The 20,747-nt window shown below is 47.5% G+C and overlaps 1 protein-coding gene across 4 annotated transcripts in view; it reads left to right on the forward strand.

Moving 5' to 3' along the window:
* The window catches only part of EFCAB6 (EF-hand calcium binding domain 6), a 252,473-nt gene that overhangs the window by 64,290 nt on the left and 167,436 nt on the right, over nt 1–20,747 (forward strand). For all 4 annotated transcript variants that reach the window (XM_070371471.1, XM_070371470.1, XM_070371472.1 and 1 more), the window contains 2 exons: nt 10,659–10,795; nt 14,924–15,036. In XM_070371471.1, the coding sequence (XP_070227572.1) occupies nt 10,659–10,795; nt 14,924–15,036 (250 nt within the window). The remainder of the gene's footprint in view (nt 1–10,658; nt 10,796–14,923; nt 15,037–20,747) is intronic.

Here is a 20,747-nt window from a genome sequence, read left to right on the forward strand (position 1 = left end):
TGGACAGGGAGGCCTGGTGTTCTGCGATTCATGGGGTCGCAAAGAGTTGGACACGACTGAGCGACTGGACTGAACTGAACTGAACCAAGGAATGAAATTGCTGGGTCATATGGTGGTTGCATTGTTTTTTTTCTTTTTTTGAGAAACCTCCATACTGTTTTCTATAGTGGCTGTACCAATTAATATTCCCACCAATAGTGTCAGAGGATTCCCCTCTCTCCACATCCTCACCAACATTATTACTTGTCTTCTTTGTGATGATGGCCATTCTGACAGGTGTGAGGTGGTATCTCATTGTGGGTTTGATTTGCGTTTCCCTACTGATTAGTGATGTTGAGCGTCTTTTCTTGAGCCCGTTGACCATCTGCATATCCTCTTTGGAAAAATGCCTACTCAGTTCTTCTGCCCATTTTTTCATCGAGTTGTTTGTTTTTTTATATTGAGTTGTATGAGCTGCTTGTATATGCTGGCCATTAATCCCTTATCAGTCATTATCATTTGCCAAAACTTTCTCCCATTCAGTAGGTTGTCTTTTAATTTTGTTGATGTTTTTTTTTTTTTGCTATGCCATGTGTACGTGCCAAGTCTCTTCAGTGGTGTCTGACTCTTTGCAACCCTGTGGACTATATATAGCCCACAGGTGCCTCTCCTCTGTGCATAGGATTCTCCAGGCAAGAATACTGAAGTGGGTTGCCATACCCTCCTCCAGGGGGTCTTCCTGACCCAGGGATTGAACCCGAGTCTCTTGTCTCCTGCATTGGCAGGTGGGTTCTTTACCACTAGCACCACCTTGGAAGCCCCTTTTTTTGCTATGCAAAAGCATTTAAGTTTAATTAGGTCCCATTTACTTATTTTTGCTTTCATTTTCTTTGCTTTAGGAGATGGATCCAAAAATTATTGCTGTGATTTATGTCAATGAGTGTTCTGCCTATGTTTTCCTCAATAAATTTTATAATATCCAGCCTTACATTTAGGTCTACATCCGGTCTACATGTAATCTATTTTGGGTTTGTTTTTGTATGTGGTGTTTAAGGATGTTCTAATTTCACTCTTTAGATGTAGCTGTCCAGTGTTTCCAGCGCCACTTACTGAAGAGTCTGTCTGTTCTCCACTGGACATGCTTGCCTCTCTTACTGTAGACTGGCCGTAAATGTGTGCGTTTATTTCAGGGCTCTCCCCGTTCTGCTGTGATTCTGTTTTTCTGTCAGTACCACACCGTTTTGATTACAGCAGCTTTGTAGTTTAGTCTGAAGTCAGGGAGCATGATTCCTCCAATTCGGTTCTTCTTTCTCAAGATTGTTTTGGCTGTTTGGGGGTCTTTTGTGTGTTTCCATACAAATTTTAAAATTATTTTGTTCTAGTTCTGCAAAAAAAAAAACCAAAACAGATGCCATTGGTATTTTGATAGGGATTGCATTGACTCTGTTAATTGCCTTGGGGAGTATGGTCATTTTGATAATATTGATTCTTCCAATCCAACAACATGGTATGCTTTCCATCTGTTTGTGTCATCTTCAATTTCTTTCATCAGTGTCTGAAAACTATTTTGGAGTACAGGTCTTTTGCACCCCGAGGTAGGTTTATTCCTAGGTATTTTTATTCTTTTTTGAGGTGATGATAAGTGGGATTGTTTGCTTAATTTTCTTTCTGGTACTTCATTGTTAGCCTTCTGCCTTTCTTCTTCTCCACTTAACTCATTGAAAATTCACATATCCTGTCCGTGCCCACAATAGTCACACAGACTGCTCTAATCTGCCCCTCCTGCTCTGCTGTCCTTGTTCAGTTCTCAGTTCCTCCCCCTGGGAGAGTGTAGAGCAGATCACTGTGTCCCCAGAAATGGCATGCTTATCTGCCCTTCTGCAGCCACCTGTCCTGTCTGTACAAGGATTTTGTTGGCTTACCAATGCTTCCCCATGAATGATGCAATCACCCATCCATCCATCCATCCATTTTCCTCTCCACTAATCTATGCATGCATATAGCCATCTATCCTTCCATCTGTCCATCTATCCATATTCATCCATCCATCCTTCTATCTGCTCATCCATCCATCCATCCATCATCCATTCATCCATCCATCATCCATCTATCCATCCATCATCCATACCTTCATCCACTTGACAATTATCCATTGATCCAGGCCCCATTCTTGGCCCTGGACTCCTGTCTACTCAAGACCTTCCACTCTCTCAAGGCTCCTGTTAACCTAGGTTGGGTGGTGAGGAAGGGAAGGAAGTAGACGAGTTGACTGAGTGGGGCAGTAGCACTGATTCAGCCAGTTGCTGTTCCCCAGCATGTGTGTGTGGTCATCTCGTTATTTATATCTCTGTCCCCAGCCTTTGGTGTTGATCAGTGATTCCTATCAGACCACCATCTATTGAGTCTGTTCCCTGTGAGGTACCTGCACACGTGAGCTCATTTCATCTGTGCACTCTGACGCAGTGCCCCATTCATTCCCATTTCACAGATGAGAATACTGGAGTTGGAAGGAGTCAGGTCTCTGTTCCAAGGTTACCAGAATGATGGCAGCCTGGGGCACTTTGGTTCTCCATGGTTGTTACCGCCTCTGAAGGAGGTTTCTTGTCCCCACTCCTCCTTGGCTTTACTCTTCACGGCAGACATTCTCTGCTCCTTATAGTAACATTTGTGAGTCTGCCCTCTATGAGTTCATCTAAGTCTTTTGGAGAATATTTTAATTTAATTTTGCTCCTATCATTCCCCCCCACCCAAAATAATTGCCTCCTTCTTTTTTTACTTCACTCTTCCGTGGGCTTCCCTGGTGGCACAGACAGTAAAATGTCTGCCTGAAATGCAGGAGACCTGGGCTGAGAAGATTCCCTGGAGAGGTAAATGGCAACCCACTCCAGTATTCTTGCTTGGAGAATCCCATGGACAGAGGAGCCTGGAGGGCTACAGTCTGCTGCTGCTAAGTCACTTCAGTCGTGTCCGACTCTGTGCGACCTCATAGACGGCAGCCCACCAGGCTTCCCCGTCCCTGGAATTCTCCAGGCAAGAACACTGGAGTGGGTTCCCATTGCCTTCTCCAATGCATGAAAGTAAAAAGTGAAAGTGAAAGTGAAGTCGCTCAGTCGTGTCCGACTCTTCATGACCCCATGGACTTCAGCCTACCGGCTCCTCTGTCCATGGGATTTTCCAGGCAAAAGTACTGGAGTGGGTTGGGGTCGCAAAGAGTCGAACATAACTGAGTGACTCACACTTTTCTGTGGAATGGGGCTTTTTTTTTTTTCCTTTTCTTGAAATGTGAAGTGAGTGAGTCCTGGTCTTATGTAGCCACACTTCAGACCTTTAAGGCTTTCTCTCTGGCTTCTCCCCACCCTGCTGTCCAGAGGGCAGGCTCCAGCCTTGTTAGCGCATCTTCTCCGTGGTTCCTGTCCCTGGATAGCTTGGTTCTTGATCACCCCCTGGACTCGGTCATCTCCCCACATGGGGACTCTGAGGCCGGGAAGAGGGTTAGATGCTGCCTTCTCACAGGGGCCGTGGTGCTGCAGGGGCCATGGGGGCCGGGACACAGCTAGGCAGGGCCGTGCACTCCTAAGCCTGGCACAGGGCTCAGAGCTTGACGGGAAGGCTCCTGTCTGGGCCCTTGACCACCCAGGATGGAGCGGGGACTGAGTCTGGGGCAGGAGATGGGACAGGTGGCTGGGAAGAGAAGACTTAGGGGGCAGGTCGTCAGAGAGCCTCAGGCCATTTTCTGGCTCCCGAGTCTTTAACTCAAAGTCATAATTAGCTATTGTTTTGGTTTTCTTCTTATTTATTTATTTTTGAAATATTTATTTGTTTGGCCGCATGGGGTCTTGGTTACCACTCAGGATCTCGCTTCGTCACGTGGGTCTTTTGCACCGACTCTCTAGTTTCGGTGCGTTGACTTAGTTGCCCTGAGGCCTGTGGGAACTCAGTTCCCCAACCAGGGGTTGAACCTGGATCCCCTGCCTTGCAAGGGGGATTCTCAACCACTGGACCACCAGGGAAGCAGCCCCCATTTTTAACTCTGCTTCTGTCTGTGCACCTGCTGCCTGACACCTACCGTGGAGGTGCAGGCAAGGGAGTGGAACAGGATCGCGAATGTCTGTGAAGATTCTCAATATTTTTATCCTGGTCAGCCAGATGGTTCAGCCTGGTGCTCAACTCTGCTTCTGTAGGGGAGGCCTCTGGAGGAAACTTATTTACATAAATGAACGGGCGTGGCTGGGTGCCATTAAAATCTACTTTTAGGTCTTGAAATTCGAAACTCATAAATAACTTCCACGTGTCAGAGAATACCCTTTTGATTTTTTTTTCCCAACCACTTCAGTTCAGTTCAATTCAGTCGCTCAGTCGTGTCCGACTCTTTGCGACCCCATGAATTGCAGCACGCCAGGCCTCCTTCTCCATTGCTAACTCCTGGAGTTCACTCAAACTCAACGTCCATCGAGTCAGTGATACCATCCAGCCATCTCATCCTCTGTTGTCCCCTTCCCCTCCTGCCCCCAATCCCTCCCAGCATCAGTCTTTTCCAATGAGTCAACTCTTTGCATGAGGTGGCCAAAGTACTGGAGTTTCAGCTTTAGCATCATTCCTTCCTAAGAACACCCAGGACTGATCTCCTTTAGAATGGACTGGTTGGATCTCCTTGCAGTCCAAGGGACTCTCAAGAGTCTTCTTCAACACCACAGTTCAAAAGCATCAATTCTTCGGCACTCAGCTTTCTTCACAGTCCAACTCTCACATCCATACATGACCACTGGAAAAACCATAGCCTTGACTAGACAGACCTTTGTTGGCAAAGTAATGTCTCTGCTTTTGAATATGCTATCTAGGTTGGTCATGACTTTCCTTCCAAGGAGTAAGCGTCTTTTAATTTCATGGCTGCAATCACCAACCACTTACACATGTACAAATCACTCCTAGCTTTCCAGCATACAGAAACAGGCTGCAGGCAAGAGTCTGCAGGACCTGGAGTGCAGGAGGGCTTCCCAGGTGGCATTAGTGGTAAAGAACCAGCCTGCCAACGCAGGAGACGTAAGAGAGGTGGGTTCGATCCCTGGGTTGGGAAGATCCCCTGGAGGAGGGCATGGCAACCCACGCCAGTATCCTTGCCTGGAGAATCCCATGGACAGAGGAGCCTGGCAGACTACAGTCCATGGGGTCACAAAGAGTCGGACACGGCTGAAGCGACTTAGCATGTACTTAGCACACACGCATGGAGCGCAGTGAGCTCTTCTCCCACAGGCCCCAGAGCCGTGCCAGGAGACCACCCTCTCCTTTCTGAGAAGCTGGGTTTGGAAGGAGGCCCTTCCCTTGTTGTAAGCTGCACAGCCTTTTTCTCCCTCCATGGACTTGGCCTTCTCTGAGCTCTCCCCCTGGGAAGGGGGTGGGAAGTGAAGGGTGATGGATCTCCTGGAGAGCCGTGGTCAGGCAGAGAGTAGGGAGGTCCCCTCCTGGGGGGAGGAGCTGGGTACCCCTTTCAGACAGAGCTATACCAGGATGTCAAGATGGAAGTCAGGGGGACAGTGATGGGACAGGGTACAGTCAGGAGAGCCAGGGGGGACAGGGGCAGGGCCAGGAGTGCATTTGGGCAGTGGTGAAGGCAGCGAGCTCAGTGTTTCTGAGCACCCGCTCTGTCCAGGGACTGTTCTAAGCCCAAGGATACAGCAGCAAAGAAACTGAAATCCCCTTCATGGTGATTACGCATCAATGAATAAGGAAGACAATCGAAAGAAATCTGACACGTCCAGGTGTGGGCGAATGCGAAGGAGGAAAGGGAGGAGGGCGCACTTTTGTGCAGGCCATGGAGAAGGCCTCTGGGGCCCGGTGACATGGGACTGAGACCTGAATGAGGGCCTCAAGGGAACCCATCGTGTGGAGGAAGCCGGACGTGCAGAAGCCTCTCTGGGCGAGAAAGCGCAGGATGGCCTGTGTCGCTGGAGGGGGCCGGGTGAGGTCAGGAGGTCGTGGGGGTCAGGCCGTCCAGGGCTCTGGGCTGTGGTTGAAGAGACCCGGGAGGGCCTGTGACGTGAGGGCGCTCAGTGTGAGGGGTGGGTTGTGGGGAGCAGGGGGCTCAGAGGCAGGGACTCTCGATGCTGACGTGTCCCTGCTGAGCCCAAGTGGCGGGTGTCTGGCCGGCCCAGAGAGGAGCCGGGTGCTCCCCGCGCGGTCCTCCTCGTCTCCCTGCCCCTCTCCCTCTCCTCGTCTCCCTCCTCAAGTGCGAGGGCAGTGGGCTGGGGCAGGGCATGCCCTTCCTTCCCTTCGGGCCGCTTCTCCTTCCGTCCCCTGGGGCCGCTTCTCCTTCCGTCCCCTGTGGGAGCAGCCCTCACGCCGTGGCCCCAGCTCCGGTGCCTCTGATAAACCTCACCATCTGCAGCTCCGCCGAGACGCTGCCAAGCTTCAGTCTGACAAGCGATACGAGACTTGGAGACATACCTCCGGTTGGGTGTGTGCTCCGTGCCAGCTCTGCAGCTCCCCGCTTTCCCCACGGGCCCATATGGGTTGCTTCGGGTTTTTTAAAAAAGCACATCGCCTCCCGTCCTCCCGTTTTACCAGAAGAGGTGAATCAGGACTTGGCATCAGACAAAGTGCTGAGGGTTTTTTTTTTTTTTTTGGCCTCAGGCACAAGTGCTCTAGTGGCTGGGGCTCCGTGCTTTCAGACAAAGGGGTGGAGCTGAGGGTGGACACGCTCGAGCCGTTTCACAGCAGCCCATGCTGTCCAGGCAGCTCCGGGCTTGGTCTTCTGGGTTTTGAATACTGAGCTCGGTTCAGCCAAGGCCCCCTCGTCGGTAGAAGTGGGAGACGTGTGTACAGGTTAGCACAGGGCTTGGCGCATGACAAAATCCAATGACTATTTATTTAATGATGCTATTACTGTAGCCTTGATTGCACTGAATGTAATCCTTATTGCTCTCAGGGTTGGCTCCAGGGAGGTGTGTTTGCAGACATAGAACCTAGCTTCCTCAGAGTGTGGCTTTCTCCCAAGCAGGTGAAAAGAAAGAAGCTGGATTCATTCATTGGTTTGCTCTGCTGAGGCAGCTGCTCTAGACCCTGGGCGGGGGACGTGGTCGACAGAACCCTGCTCTCAGGGAGCCCACATCCCTGAGGGAGAGACGGGCAATACAGACGGGCTTGAAATTAGTTGTGAGGAGTACCAGGAAGATGAGGGTTGGGCGTGGGGTCAGGGGAAGCCTTTTGGATACGATGACACATGGACCAAGCCCCAAGAGAAGCGAAGGAAGAGCCAGTGGGTGTCTGGGGAGGAAAGTTCTGGGCAGAAGGAAAAGCGAATGTTCCTGAGGCCAGAGTTGCCTCGCCGGCACTCCTGAGGAGCGGCAGGGCCCCGGATGAGGCAGGATCGCTGCCAGGAGCCAGTCTGCGGGGCCCTGGCCTTTGACCTGTAGGAGTCAGAGTGGCAGGCGGACTGTGGACAAAGGGGTGTGTGCCTGGCCCTGGATACACAGGCCTCCCACTGCTGCTGGAGCTTCAGCCATGGGTTGGGCATGGACACTGGGAGCCCAGATGGGAGGTGGTCCCACCAGCCCAGCCCAGCCCAGCCCAAGGGTGCGAGGCAGAGACACAGGCTGGATCCTGGAAAAGTCGTCACAGGAGGGCCACTGGGCTCTTGGGACTGAACATGGGTGTGAGGAGAGAATCTGGCGGGACAGCCCTGCCGCAGTGGGACAGGTGGAGCCCGTGTCTGCTGGACTCTCAAGGGGGATGTCCTGACTAAGGCTGAGAGGCAAGGCCAGAGCTGGAGACAGATGGCTGGAGCCATCCTGGTTATGAAGGCCAAGGCCAGGGCCACCCAGGCGGGAGTATGGTTAGACAAGCCAGGAGACCCAGGGCCTGAGTCTGTGGCTCCCAGACTTCAGAGGGACCAGCAGGGAGCAGACCAAGCCCAAGGTAGGAAGCCAAGGAGAACCCGGGACGGGTGTGGAAGCCGGGGTGGAAATGTGTGCCCAGAGGAGGGGGCGCTGAGCCGGGTGGAGGGCTGACGTGTGGGCAGCAAGATGGGCCCCAGGAGCCCCTGGACCTGGCCAGGCCACCACCCCGACAGGGTCACAGTCTCTGTGCGATGGTGGGGACACAGCCGATCGGATGGAGACAGAAAGCGCAGACAGCTCTTCCGGGGGCATTTCTGCACAAGGGAAGAAGCGGCTAGAGGCAGAGGCCAGGCGAGGAGGGAGGTCTCCTTTCTAAGATGGTTCAGGTACTAGACATCATCACGTGCATGAGGGGAGCAGGGTTGGCATCCGGAGCAGGATGAGACCAATCCCTGGGTGTGGAGGAGGACGGGACCCGGTCCCTGGGTGCAGAGGACAGGAACTATCCCTGGGTGTGGAGGATGGGACCCCGTCCCTGGGTGAGAGCAGGACGGGACCCTGTCCCTGGTCCCTGAGTAAGAGGAGGACGGGACCTGGTCCCTGGGTGCAGAAGCACAGGGTGTTGGGTTCCAGTGGCTTCTGTCGTCCGTGTAAGTAAGGGGGAAGGTTATCTGTGATAGAGGAAGGAGACGGATGGGAAGGGAAGTGAAGAGCAGAGATGGTGGGGAGCGGAGACAAGGATTCCCATGCACCCGCTGCTGGCGGGGTTGGTGTCCTGAGTGAGGGGAACCAGGTAGGGCTCCATGGCCTGTCGTCTCCAGCCACATCGGGCACTTGGAAGAGGCCGTGAGTTGGATTTGGCCAGGGTTAGGGTCTCGCCCAGACAGGAGGAGGCAGGCAGAGGGGGCGGGCGGAGAACAGAGGTAGTGAATCATTATAAAGATGGAGTGTGGCGGGGAGCATAAAGATGGGCCATGAAGGTCGCTCAGTCGTGTCTGACTCTCTGACCCCAAGGACTGTATAGTCCATGGGATTCTCCAGGCCAGAATACTGGAGTGGGTAGCCTTTCTCTTCTCCAGGGGATCTTCCCAACCCAGGCATCAAACCCAGGTCTCCTGCATTGCAGGCAGATTCTTTACCAGCTGAGCCACAAGGGAAGTCCAAAGATGGACCATGGTAGGGGTATAAAGATGGAATGTGGCGGGGTGGTGGAGGGAAGAAGGTTGAGGGGGTCAGCCCTCAGGGAAGGGAGCTGAAGGTTAGGGGGTCCTTGGACGTGAGGCTTGGTTTTGGAGAGCAGCACTTACTGGTGACAAGGGGTGAGTGTGAGCAGGGAGGTGACCTCTGGACGGGAGGAGGACACGGGGCTGAGTCAGAGGTTGTCTGTGTGGACAGCACGAACAGTGCTGAAGCAGGGCCGGTGTGCAGGGCTGATGTCCTCCAATTGGGGCAGGGGAGGGGACAAGATGACCCAGCCAGGAGGAGCCAGGGACAGGGCCATCCCTCCTCCAGCCCAGTGCTTCCTCTGGTGAGATCCCCAAGACGTTCACCCTGGGGTGGGTGGGCTGCCAGGGGGCTCCTTCAGGTCAAAGGGAGCAGCAAAGGGAGCAGTCAGTGAAGACGCTGAGGAAACTGGGAACAACGCTGCCATCTTGCAGCCTTCCCTAAACCCCTTCCTTGCGGGGCACTGACCCCTCTGCGTCCGGGCTGGACTTGGTCTGATCTGGAGCGGGATGTGGAGTCAGGCCTCCCAGGATCCAGTCGGACTGGACGTTTGTCACCCTCCCTGCACAAGCGTGCCTTCCCACCTGCTGTACTCAGCGTCCCCTCTCCCAGCTCAGATGCCGCCTCCTGCAGGAAGCCCCCGGGGGGCTCCGCTGGAGGCGTTTGTCCTCTTCTGTGAAGACCCACAGCTCCTCCTTTGTCTGTCTCTGGTGTTGGGCTCTTGTTCCCGTGGTTCCCGTCTTGGGCAACGTTTGTTTACATGTCTTCTTGTCTCTGCGGGAGGTGAGGTTTGGGGATGGACTTGATCCAGGGACCACGGATGCTGGGGGATGGACCCTCAACATCATCGTCGTCTAACCGGGCGATGATGGGTAACTCATGCAGCCTCCTCAACCTCAGTTTTAAATAAAAGTGGGGAAACGGTGTTTCCTTTGTGGGGCTCTGTAGGACTCACTCACGTGGTTCTGGCCTTGGCACGCTGAGCCCCAAGCCCCAAGCCCCACGTTGAGCTGTTTCTCTCCTCCACGCAGAAGTAGCTTAGGGTCAGCACACAGCTCTGTTTTCCTGGGGCCTTACCAAATGCCTTTCAGGTCCGCATGCTCAATAAATATGCATTTGCTGAATTTGGGAAAGATTTGGGAAAGATTGCTATAAAACTTTTCCTGTAACGTCTTTTAAAAATTCAGAGGGGTTGAAATATATACTCATATTTTTCTAGCTCCTAGTAAAAATAGTTTGCATATGGCTATGAAAAATAAAAACTGTCCTCGTCCAGCTATGCCAGAACTATAGTTTTAAAGTATCAAGTAACAAAAAAGATTTTTGTGTGGCTCTTACAAGGGAATGAATTGTGTATGAGACCTACCACTTTACATCAGAAAGTTTTTTTCTCAACTTACTAAGACCATTTATAGAGAAAATTGCTTTGAAAACATTCAAGAAATGGAAAGTGTCCTTTTTTCCACAGATGTGTCATTTTGCAATATCTACGAGTGTGCGTCTTTGGAAACATTTTATTTTACAAGAAGTGTTTAAACACGTTCATCCTCCCGATGTTTTATTACCATCCTGGTTTTTAACACTGGATCTTTTGACTTCTCCTAAATCGCTTTTTATACGCAGATTTTCAAAAACATTAAAACTGTCATCAAAGCCCTTATGCTCATTGATGTTAACACAACTGGTCTGGTCCAGCCACACGAGCTGAGGAGGGTTCTGGAGACCTTCTGTTTGAAGATGAAAGATGAGGAATACAAAAAGTAAGTAAGCAAAGATACGCTGGGACACTGCTCAGTAGAAGCGCCAACCAGTTTCAAAATGGGACTTGTCAGGTTTACTGGATCCAGGCAGCATCTTCCCTCCCGCTTTCTCTGTCTTGACTGTTTTTTTTTTTAAATAGTTCTAACACTGGATTATTTTTTAATATTTATGTTACTTATTTATGTGCCAGGTCTTAGTTTCAGCATATGAACTCTTAGTTACAGCACGTGGGATCTAGTTCCCTGACCATGGATCGAACCCAGGCCCCCTGCATTGGGAGGTGCAGCGTCTTAGCCACCATACCACCAGGGAAGTCTCTGTCTTGACCATTTTTAAAAGAGATACTCAGTCGACGTTTCTCTCATGTTCCTGAAGGTCTCCACAAATTCTCAAAAGTGGGAACTAACGGCTCCAATTCCTCCGGCCCGCCTCGGGTGAGAGTCCGCTGCCCTGCAGCTCTGAACTCATCTCAATTACTTGAGCCATGCATCACCAGTATCTCCCTCTGCCTGCCTGGCACCACGCCCTCTGCCGCCCAGGAGTCCAGTTCACAGATGACTCCTGCTCTGGGCCTGGGGTTAGGAGAAGAGTGAAAATGTCACCGTTTATTCTTTGGTCGCTGCGCTCCTTCTTGGCCCTCTATCCTGATGTAGTAACAGAAACCGACTTTTCCTTTGAGAACTGTGGTTGCCGGGGTTGGGGCAGGCACGGCAGAGCTGGGGGATACAGGAGCTGCTCCGTGGCCTTTGAAAACCGCGGCCACCTGCTCCTGACTCGAGGGCAGTGTGTGGAAGCAGCACATTTTTTGAGCCTCCAATAAGCTCCAGATCATTTAGAAGAAGCCAAATGCTCAGATTCTGTGGTTACCTGACTTTGGAAGGGGCACCCATGTGTAACCTCAGTCAAGAGGTCCTCGTCGTCTTCCTGCCTTTTCCCGCTTTTCTCAGCACCCTCTAGGCCATTAACAAAAGTACCAAGCCTGATTATTTCCCCCCGAGCCTAGGGTTTCACATCACACCGCAGTTATAAATCGCTAGTAAAATGGGCCATTGTGGTTGCTTACGTCGTTTTATTAAATAAAGATGACGTTGCCTCTGTTAGGAAAGGAATTTGCTCCCAGAGGAAGGAAATCTGGAGGGCACGTGACAGCAGCCTCACGGACCACGGCAGGGCCTGGAAAGCCTGGAGACTTAAAGTAGGGATATTTCCGAGTCTTTTGAATATTTTCTTCTTCTTTTTCTCTTTATAACCCACCTCAGAATATAAAAGACATAATAGATGTTTTAATTTTTACATCTTTCCGACTGGGAAAATGTCCAGAATAAGATCCAAACAAAACAAATTAAATAATTTTGTGCATGCAATTATAGAACAGAAGCAACACTCTTCTAAAACAGGCAATCAAAATACAAAACAGTGTTTTATTTGACAATAAACCTTGTGTTTGGCACTGCAGTCTCCCAACCTAGTAAATCTATAAAAAATGTTACTGTCTGTTTCCCTATCTCACAAGTATTGAATAATAAAGAACTCCACAAATTTTTATTTGAGATTTTTTTTTAAGCCTCAAAAACAATGCTGTTTGTGTGATAAGGCTGGAGGAACTTAACATAATAGAATTGCTTTCCTTTAGAACTGAAATGGGGAAGATCAAAAGTAGACCATTTCTTCAATTGCTTTAATGCTTTTCTTGTTGAAGCTGGAGAATATACTCTTTCCTTGAGAAGCTGCTTCAGTATTAGCTTTGCCTTTTCAGTGTTTCAGCAGGAAACACAATGCGTTTTTGAATGCTTTCTTTTATCTGACAGCTTTGTCTTTAATATCAGCCTTCAGCGTTGGGGGGGTGGTAGGGGGGCACGGGGAAGTGGGCGTGGGCTGGGCTTTGAAGTCAGGCGTGCCTGGGGTCAGGTCTGCCCTCCCTGGATTCCTGGGCCTCCCTGAGAGTCAGCTTTCTCTTAAAGAGATGGGGACTCAGGAGCCTGCCTCTCCAGGCTGGAGGACCTGGAGGAATGTGCCAAGTGTGCCTGGCCATGTGCCTGGCACGTAGTAGGCGCTAGTTTCACAGCGATAATCTCATAATCATAAAGACTCCACGGGTGCCCTCTGCTCTCTGAGAAATAGCTCTCTTGAGGCTGCAGAATACCATCCAGCCTGTGGAAACAAGAACTGGGGGAGACGATCACTGCCAGGTGCTACGCCTGGCCCGACCGTCCTGAGACCCGCGGGGCTCTCTCTTCCTTTCCCGTCTCGCACCCCTGTACTGTCCCGTGCGTTCCCCTGCAGGACGAAATATTTGAATCCGGGTAAAATCATTTTTGTGACCCTGAAAAACAAAGAAACAAACAAACTCAGTTGGTCAGCCTGCTGCCTGGGCAGGTGAATGCAGCCCAAAGCGCAGGTGTAGGTGGTGGTGCTGAAGAGGTTTATGGGTCCGTTGGCATCATTTCCTTTGTCCCTGAAGGCAGCCTTCCCACGTGGCCCTCTTGCCCTGGGCATCTACACACGTGTGGGTTCTCCCGCCTGCAGATCAAGTCCCTGGGAAAATGGCCTTTATTGCTGAGTCTTGGGAATGTGTCCAACTTGGGATTGGGAATGCCTTCTTTTTTTTTTTTTTAAGGCTTTTGAGATACTGCATCCTTGGGAAGTACCGAGGCTTCATTTTTGCATCATATCTGTAGGAAATATTACCATGGGTTGTGTCTGCCTGTTCTCAGCGACCGTGTAGCAGGTATTACGAATGCCGGTGGGCTGAACTTTAGGAAAGGTCAGGATTTTCTTGAGCCAGTACCAGTTGGAAGGAATGCTGAGTTTTCACAGGAAGCGGGAGAGCCGGTGACGGGTTTTTTTTTTATCAGGATGCTGACATTTTCCTGGAGCGGCAGAGCAGCGGAGACTTTCTGCAGGACAGCAACTCGGAAAGGAGCCCATCAGGGGCCACCTTCTGGGTTCTTGTGCTTACAGCTTATGTTTGCCAGGCAGAGTCTACGGATGAAAGATGGAGCTATTTAGGGAGTCTCAGTGTTAACATCTGGCAGCTATCATATCTCAAGATAATTTTTCTTATTAGGACAATAGGGAGGATTCACCAAAGTGGAAAAAAAAAGGTATGCATTGAAATGAATACACGACATTACTCTTTGTTAAATTTGGAAAACAAAAATAACAAATACTTTAAGTGATAATTACTAAATTTTTAGGAAGCAGCATGAAATTAGATAATTATAGAAACCAACACATATGGAGACAATATAACCAAACATTTAAAAACTGTCAATTTTTTAAATAAATGTAATAATGCAGAAATTATCTAGAAAACCATTTATCAAGTAGCAGATTTGAGTAATAGAAATTTCATTTTAGAAACAAAAAAGAAAATAATCCAAACATTCCATTTATCTTGACTTTAAAAAAAGAGTGTCTCTGTATATTTCAGGAAGAGACATTGCTTAAGTGTTTTAAAAATTTCTCTTTCTATACATGCAAGTCCTAGAAGGCTCCAAGAAAAGCTCCCCCCTCCCACCTTTAACTGCTTTAAAATGATATGCCATCCTGGGCACAGCTTCTCTCTGAAATGATGTACTTGGTCAAGAAGCTGGGCTGTGTTCTGTCCTCCCCCAGCTCTAGATTTGTCTGGTTATAGAAATCGTATGCTGACTCATGGCCCAGATCCATCTCCCACCAATTATTAAAGGAAATGGGGCCTGCTTTTGCTGTCTGAGTGCAGAGGTGCCCCTCACCCACTCCCACCAGAGAGGGGAGAGGACCCTAGGGGTGCAGGCAAGGGCGTTCCTTTCACGAGTCCTAAGACATTCCTGTCCAATCATACCAATACACAGCCCTCTGGAGGCAGAGTGATGAGATTTCCCCCCCGCCAAATATCTGTGTTTTATTTATTTAATTTATTTTTTAATTGAGGCATAGTTGATTATGCTAGTTTCAGGGGTATTTGCATTTCAAAAATCTTACAGTAACATTTCCTAGGGTTTACTTCTATTTTCTAGCTCTAGCTGGAGAAATGCATTAAAATTAATGCTAGCCCCAGTGTAAAGGTACCTCAGTAAAAAACCTGCTTCATTTAGATGCTCTGTATCGTAATTTCTGAATACTAATGAATGCTTCTATTTTAGGTTCGCACAACACTACAATATCGATAAAGACGCTGCAGTGGATTATAACGTTTTCTTGAAGAACCTCGGTTCAAATAATGACTTGAACCTTAAATATAATATGGGAAGTCAAGGTCAGTATCTTTAAAGCACACAGCTAAAGATTTCAATATCCTTTAGCATGGTAGTTCCTCGTCTGTGACTCTGTCCTGAGGAAGTGCTTTAAAATACGGAAAATGCGTTATCCACCAAGACAGTGACGGTATCCTTATTTGTAAGATGACATAAATGTCTGAAAACAGGGAAAGGGTTAAGTGAGTCACAGCTTATTCACGTGATAAACTGTGCAGCCACAAGCAATGATCTCCACAAAGTTAATTATAACTTGGAAAAATGTGTGTGGGATATCAGTAAATGATTAGAAAGGAAATCTGAACTATGGATTGTCTTTTAAGTGGTACATCTCTGGGTATTTGATTCTTTTTGCTACCTCTGTATTTTCAAAAATTACTGACAGTGAACATGTAACTGCTCTTCTAATGATGGGACAAATCTTGATACAAAAGGGGAAATAGTTGAGTAGTCGGTGTGGTTATGCCGGACACTTTAAGCCAGGCTCATGTAGGCATACGGCCTTGAGAAGGAAAAGCCTTCCTCGTGCTGGTGGAAATCCCAGCCTTTGGAGCGCAATGCCTGGGTTGCACAGTTCTGCAGAGAGCAGGGGTGCAGCTCCTCCAGGTAGATGTATGGAGCACACAGCGGGAGGTGCTCCCTTCCGGCTGTAGGTTGTTTGAGGCAAGAGTTTTCTTGCCTCAGGGGTTTGCCACCTGGGACCGGCTCATTCAAGATGGGTTGTCACTGTCTGGGATCAACACAAGTGATTGCAGCAAATATGCATGGACTACCTCCTCTGATTCCCTGATCTGCCTGACTGGCAAGCTTAAAAAAAAAACGATAAATTCTCAGATTTCAGCCCAGTTTCACTAACCGAGATAGTGTATAGCAGACCCCAGGACTCTTACTTTTCAAAGCCTTACTAGTTTGGGGAATTACTAGGCCATATGAGCTGCCCAGGACCCTCTCATCCTTTACACTGTGTTAGCTCACCTGCAAGTCACTGGACTAATAGGCCCTTTACTGAGTACAAAGCCAAGTGAAATCGTCTTGACTTTAAGAAGTATGTGTGCGTGTGTGCGTGCAGGTGTGTGTGTGTGTCTGTAGGTATATGAACGTACATATATGTTAATAGGACTAGTCCTGTTAATATTTTAATAAGATGGATAAGATAAAGCATGTCACATAAATTAATCTTAAAAAAAACGTCTTTTTATTGTGCTCTGTGGAGTTACTTCATAAAACTTAACTTTCAATTTTATTTTTCTCAACAGCTTTGTGAGGTGGATATTATTATCCCATATCTTAAGAGGAGAAAACTTGGACTCAAGGGTGTTAAATGAATTTCCCAAAGTGACATAGCTAGTTTGTGGTAGGGTCAAGATTTGAACTGTTAAGCTCCCATTCTTTGCAATGTCTGACTCTTTGTGACCCCATGGACTATACAGTCCATGGATTCTCCAGCCCAGAATCCTGGAGTGGGTAGCCATTCCCTTCTCTAGCGGATCTTCCCAACCCAGGGATAGAACCCAGGTCTCCCGCACTGCAGGCAGATTCTTTACCAGCTGAACCGCCAGGGAAGCCCAAGAATACTGGAGTGGGTAGCCTATCCCTTCTCCAGTGGATCTTCCTGACCCAAGCATCAAACTGGTGTCTCCTGCATTGCAGGCGCATTCTTTACCAGCTAGCTACCAGGGAATCACTCAGTTCCAAAACAAACTATTTAAATGCCTACAAGAGAAAAACGAAGTGTCATGGCGTTCATGGAAGGAAGAAGGATGTCTGATTAAGGGGGCACTTTTGCAGGACTGGGGTTCACAGGATGTGTGTGACGAGCACCAGGGGAGTAAGCACTCTGGGCTCAGGGCCCTGGGGGGTAGCATGTCTGGCAGAAGCCTGGGCTGTGCACACTTAGCTCAGGTGGAATAGGAGGCGGGCTCCAGCCTGATCACAGAGAATGTCCGTCAGCAGCGGGCTCATGTGCCTGACTTGGTGATCACAGTGACCGGCCTCACCTCCAGAGTGTGCGTTCAGTGCCAGCCACCAGGCTGAACACGCTCCTGTACTGGGTCTTTTCCTACTTCCTGCAGCCCTGGGAGGCAGGCACTGAGGTGGATGTCTAACAAGGTGAAATAAACAACCAAACCGTTCCTACCACCCAGGAATAACCACTGTCAGCATTATTCCTGGCATCTGTTCATACCTCAATATGGAAAGGAGAGACAGCTCTCTAATCCTAGTAATATTATACATCTTTGAATAAAGCTTCTGTTCCATTTTTCAGATTCATTTCCATGATAGAAACTATCCTTATGTCGGATGGTTTTGCTCTTCTCTATTGAATACATTCTCTTGAAGTGCTTTATTCTCTTTGTCCTCTTCCTCTGTATACATAAGGATCATCCTAGGTCTTTTAGCTACCTCTGTAATTTGATTTTCACTAAGGACCATGTTGTTTTGTCTCCTTTATTTATTCGATAATGTTGTTTCCTCTGGCCTACCATATTGTTTTCTTCTCTCACTGTTTTACTATCTTGTTATTGAACTCTTGTTTTAATGAATTTGTGTTCTTATTAAAATGTTCTGTAAGTAATTCTGTGCTTGAATTATGTTTTATTCCACGGGAGGATCCTCGATTTTTTGCATTATATTCCTCTCCTTCTTTCTCTATCCACCATCCCCTTCCCCCTTTTTTTTAATTAAAAAAAATTAGTTTATTATATTAAACACATCATTGAGATCTACCCACTTAACAGATTTTTAAGTGTACAATATTGTTAGCTATAGGCACAGTGTTATATGGCAGATCTCCAGAATTTATTAACCTTTACGAACTTTTATGCCCATCGACTAGCACTCCCCATTTTCCCTCACCCCTTTCACCCTGGCAACCACCATTCTGCTCTCTGGTTCTATGAATTGACTATTTTACAGAGCTCACATAATTGGAATCATACAGTTTTTGTTCTTCTGTGATTGGCTAATTCTACTTTACGTAATGTTTTCCAGGTTCATCCATGATGTTGCATGTTGCAGAATTTCCTTCTTTTATAAGGCCAAATAACATTTCACTGTATGTATAAACCACACTTCCTGACCCATTCATCAATCGGTGGCCATTTAGGTGTGTCCACATCTTGACTATTGTGACTAATGCTGCAGTGAACGTGGGAGCTCTTTGAGATCCTGATTTAAATTCTTTGTTGGCTAAACATCTGAAAGTGGGATTACTGGATCATATAGTAGTTCTGCTATTTATTATTATTATAAGCTTTTCCCAATATATTTGGTTTCTTCAACATTTTGTATTGAATTATAGTTGATTTACAGTCTTATTCAATTCATCAGTTTCAGGTGAACAACATAGTGATTCAGCATTTTTATATAGTATATTCTATTTAAAGCTATAAAAGTTTGATGCATTCCCTGTGCTGTACAGTATATACTTAGAGCTTATTTATTTTATACATAGTAATTCCCTACCACTAATTTGCCCCTCCCCTAGTTCTTTTTTTTTTTTTGTAGAGTTTGTGTCAAAAGAAATTTGGATTGGTTAAGCATATTTTTTTCCTTTATATTAATACATCTTCAGCTAATCCCAAATAATATCATACTAATTCACATGAAGGGCTTCCCTGGCGGCTCAGGGGGCAATGCAGGAGACACAGGTTTGATCCTTGGGTTGGGAAGATCCCCTGGAGGAGGAAATGGCAACCCATTCCAGTATTCTTGTCTGAGAGAGCCCATGGACAGAGAAGCCTGGCCGGCTACAGTCCAACGGGCTGCAAAACTTCGGACGTGACTTAGTGGCTAAATAACAGCAAAACACAACTCACGTGAGTTACAGGAACTTTAAGCAGCGTTTTCTGGATTCTTCTCTCCTCTCCTTTGTTATATCGCTGTCATATCATACTTTGCATACACCATGACCACAGGCAAGCTGTGCAGCTAGCCCAAAAAGGAAAAAAAGGCAAAACCAAAGACTCCCCGAAACGCAGGGTACAGTCCTCAGCTTCTGTTATTCTGCTGAGATTTCCTGTCTGTTCATTCATTAGGAGTATATTGTCCTTCATATTCTCACACACTGTTACTTTAACATTTTTAAATACTTTAAATTTTTTAACTGCTAATTTCAACATCTAGGTCATTTCGCGATTTGGTCTTTACTGATTTCCTTTTTAAAAAACGTGGATCATAGTGTCCTATGGTTTTTTGTTTGTTTTTGGTCTATGTCTAGTGATTTGGGAAATTATCCTAGATACAGTAAATTTTGCCTTATAGAGACTGAATTCTCTAATGTTCCTCTGAAGAACTTAAGTTTTTGTTTTGGTAGCCAGTGTACCTTAGTAGGAGACTAAACTCTGTCTTCCCCAAGCGGGTTAACATGTGAAATCTTTGTTCTGCTGTTTCGGGCTTCGCTGGGTGTCTTGTTTTCTGCTTTGCACATCTGTAGTTTGTGGTGTTAGCTGGAGATTTTGGCAGGTTTTATTCATAGGCTTTGGAGATTCTCCTCTATCCCTTTTTCCTTTATGTTTGTGCTTTCCCTTTTTACTTTCCAGTCGCAGTGATAGTCCTGAATTCTCTTTTTTTGATTCCTAAAACCAGAAAGATCCTAGATTTATATCCAAACTCTAGCCACTTAGCATAATGTTCCAGCCAAGGCCTGCCCTCAGGCAAAAGGCCAAGGAAACAAGAAACTCAATGAGTTATTTTCCCATTTCTCCAAGTGTTGACTCCAGTTTATGTCATTTGCTTTGCAATGCCTTCAGAGAGTTTTTTGTATATATTTCTGCCAAAGTTTGTCGTTGTTGTCTGCTGGGAGGGTTGCTTCATTATGAGCCAGTCCACCATGACCAGACACAAAACTTTCTGTCTGCCATATTAAGTTTCTTCTTGCTTCAGTTTTTCATAGTGTAAATTTTGGGGGGAAAAATTGGAAGGGGGCAGTATAAATGCATAGTGAAAAATTTATGTGAAATTTATAGTTTATATTTTATACAAACTGTATAAAAGTTATATTTATAGTTATAAAACTATTTTAAATTTATTTATTTGCTTTGCTGGTTTTTACCCTTTTTCCTTTTGCTTATTTTATTAAGTTTTGTAAGAAAGGCGTCTCTAGTTCATACATTTACAGTGACCCACTTCTGTACATAGAACAATATTTACTTTCTACTAATTTTTCATATTTCTGGACTTGCTGCTTTTGTTCTTAATAAGCCATTGTCATCTTGCTTATTAAAAACGCCATCCATTTGAGCACACAAGGAAAGGACACTGGGGTAGGACTTCCTTTTTCCTGCACCTACGACATACAGAGCTGCCCACTTAAGTTGTTTTGCGTTTCCTCTCCATTCCATTTCAAATCAACCAGAATCCTTCACAGGAAATTTTGGGAAAATCAGGAGGGGGCAGGAATTATCAAGCTGCAGAGATGCGGGAAAGCTGGTCTGACTGCGATGAGAGAGGAGCCAGTGAACATGGCACAGCTGAATTTGTCAGCCCCCTTTTGTATCTAGAGCTGCTCTGCCCACTTCCCGAATACTGTCCTGCGTGTAGAAAAGTCACCCACAATGCGTTGCTGCAAATGGATGAACTTCTCGCTGTGTGAGCCCCCGTTAGAGTAGCAGCAGCCCCCCATTGGAAAGCAGGGGGAGACCCACCTCCCCAAGTGAGACCGGCCTGGCTCCCCACCCCTCAGTGAGTGAGGCCCTCGCAGCTTCCGTGTTCC

This window comes from Bos mutus, chromosome 5, assembly GCF_027580195.1.
Source record: "Bos mutus isolate GX-2022 chromosome 5, NWIPB_WYAK_1.1, whole genome shotgun sequence".
Taxonomy (NCBI): domain Eukaryota; kingdom Metazoa; phylum Chordata; class Mammalia; order Artiodactyla; family Bovidae; genus Bos; species Bos mutus.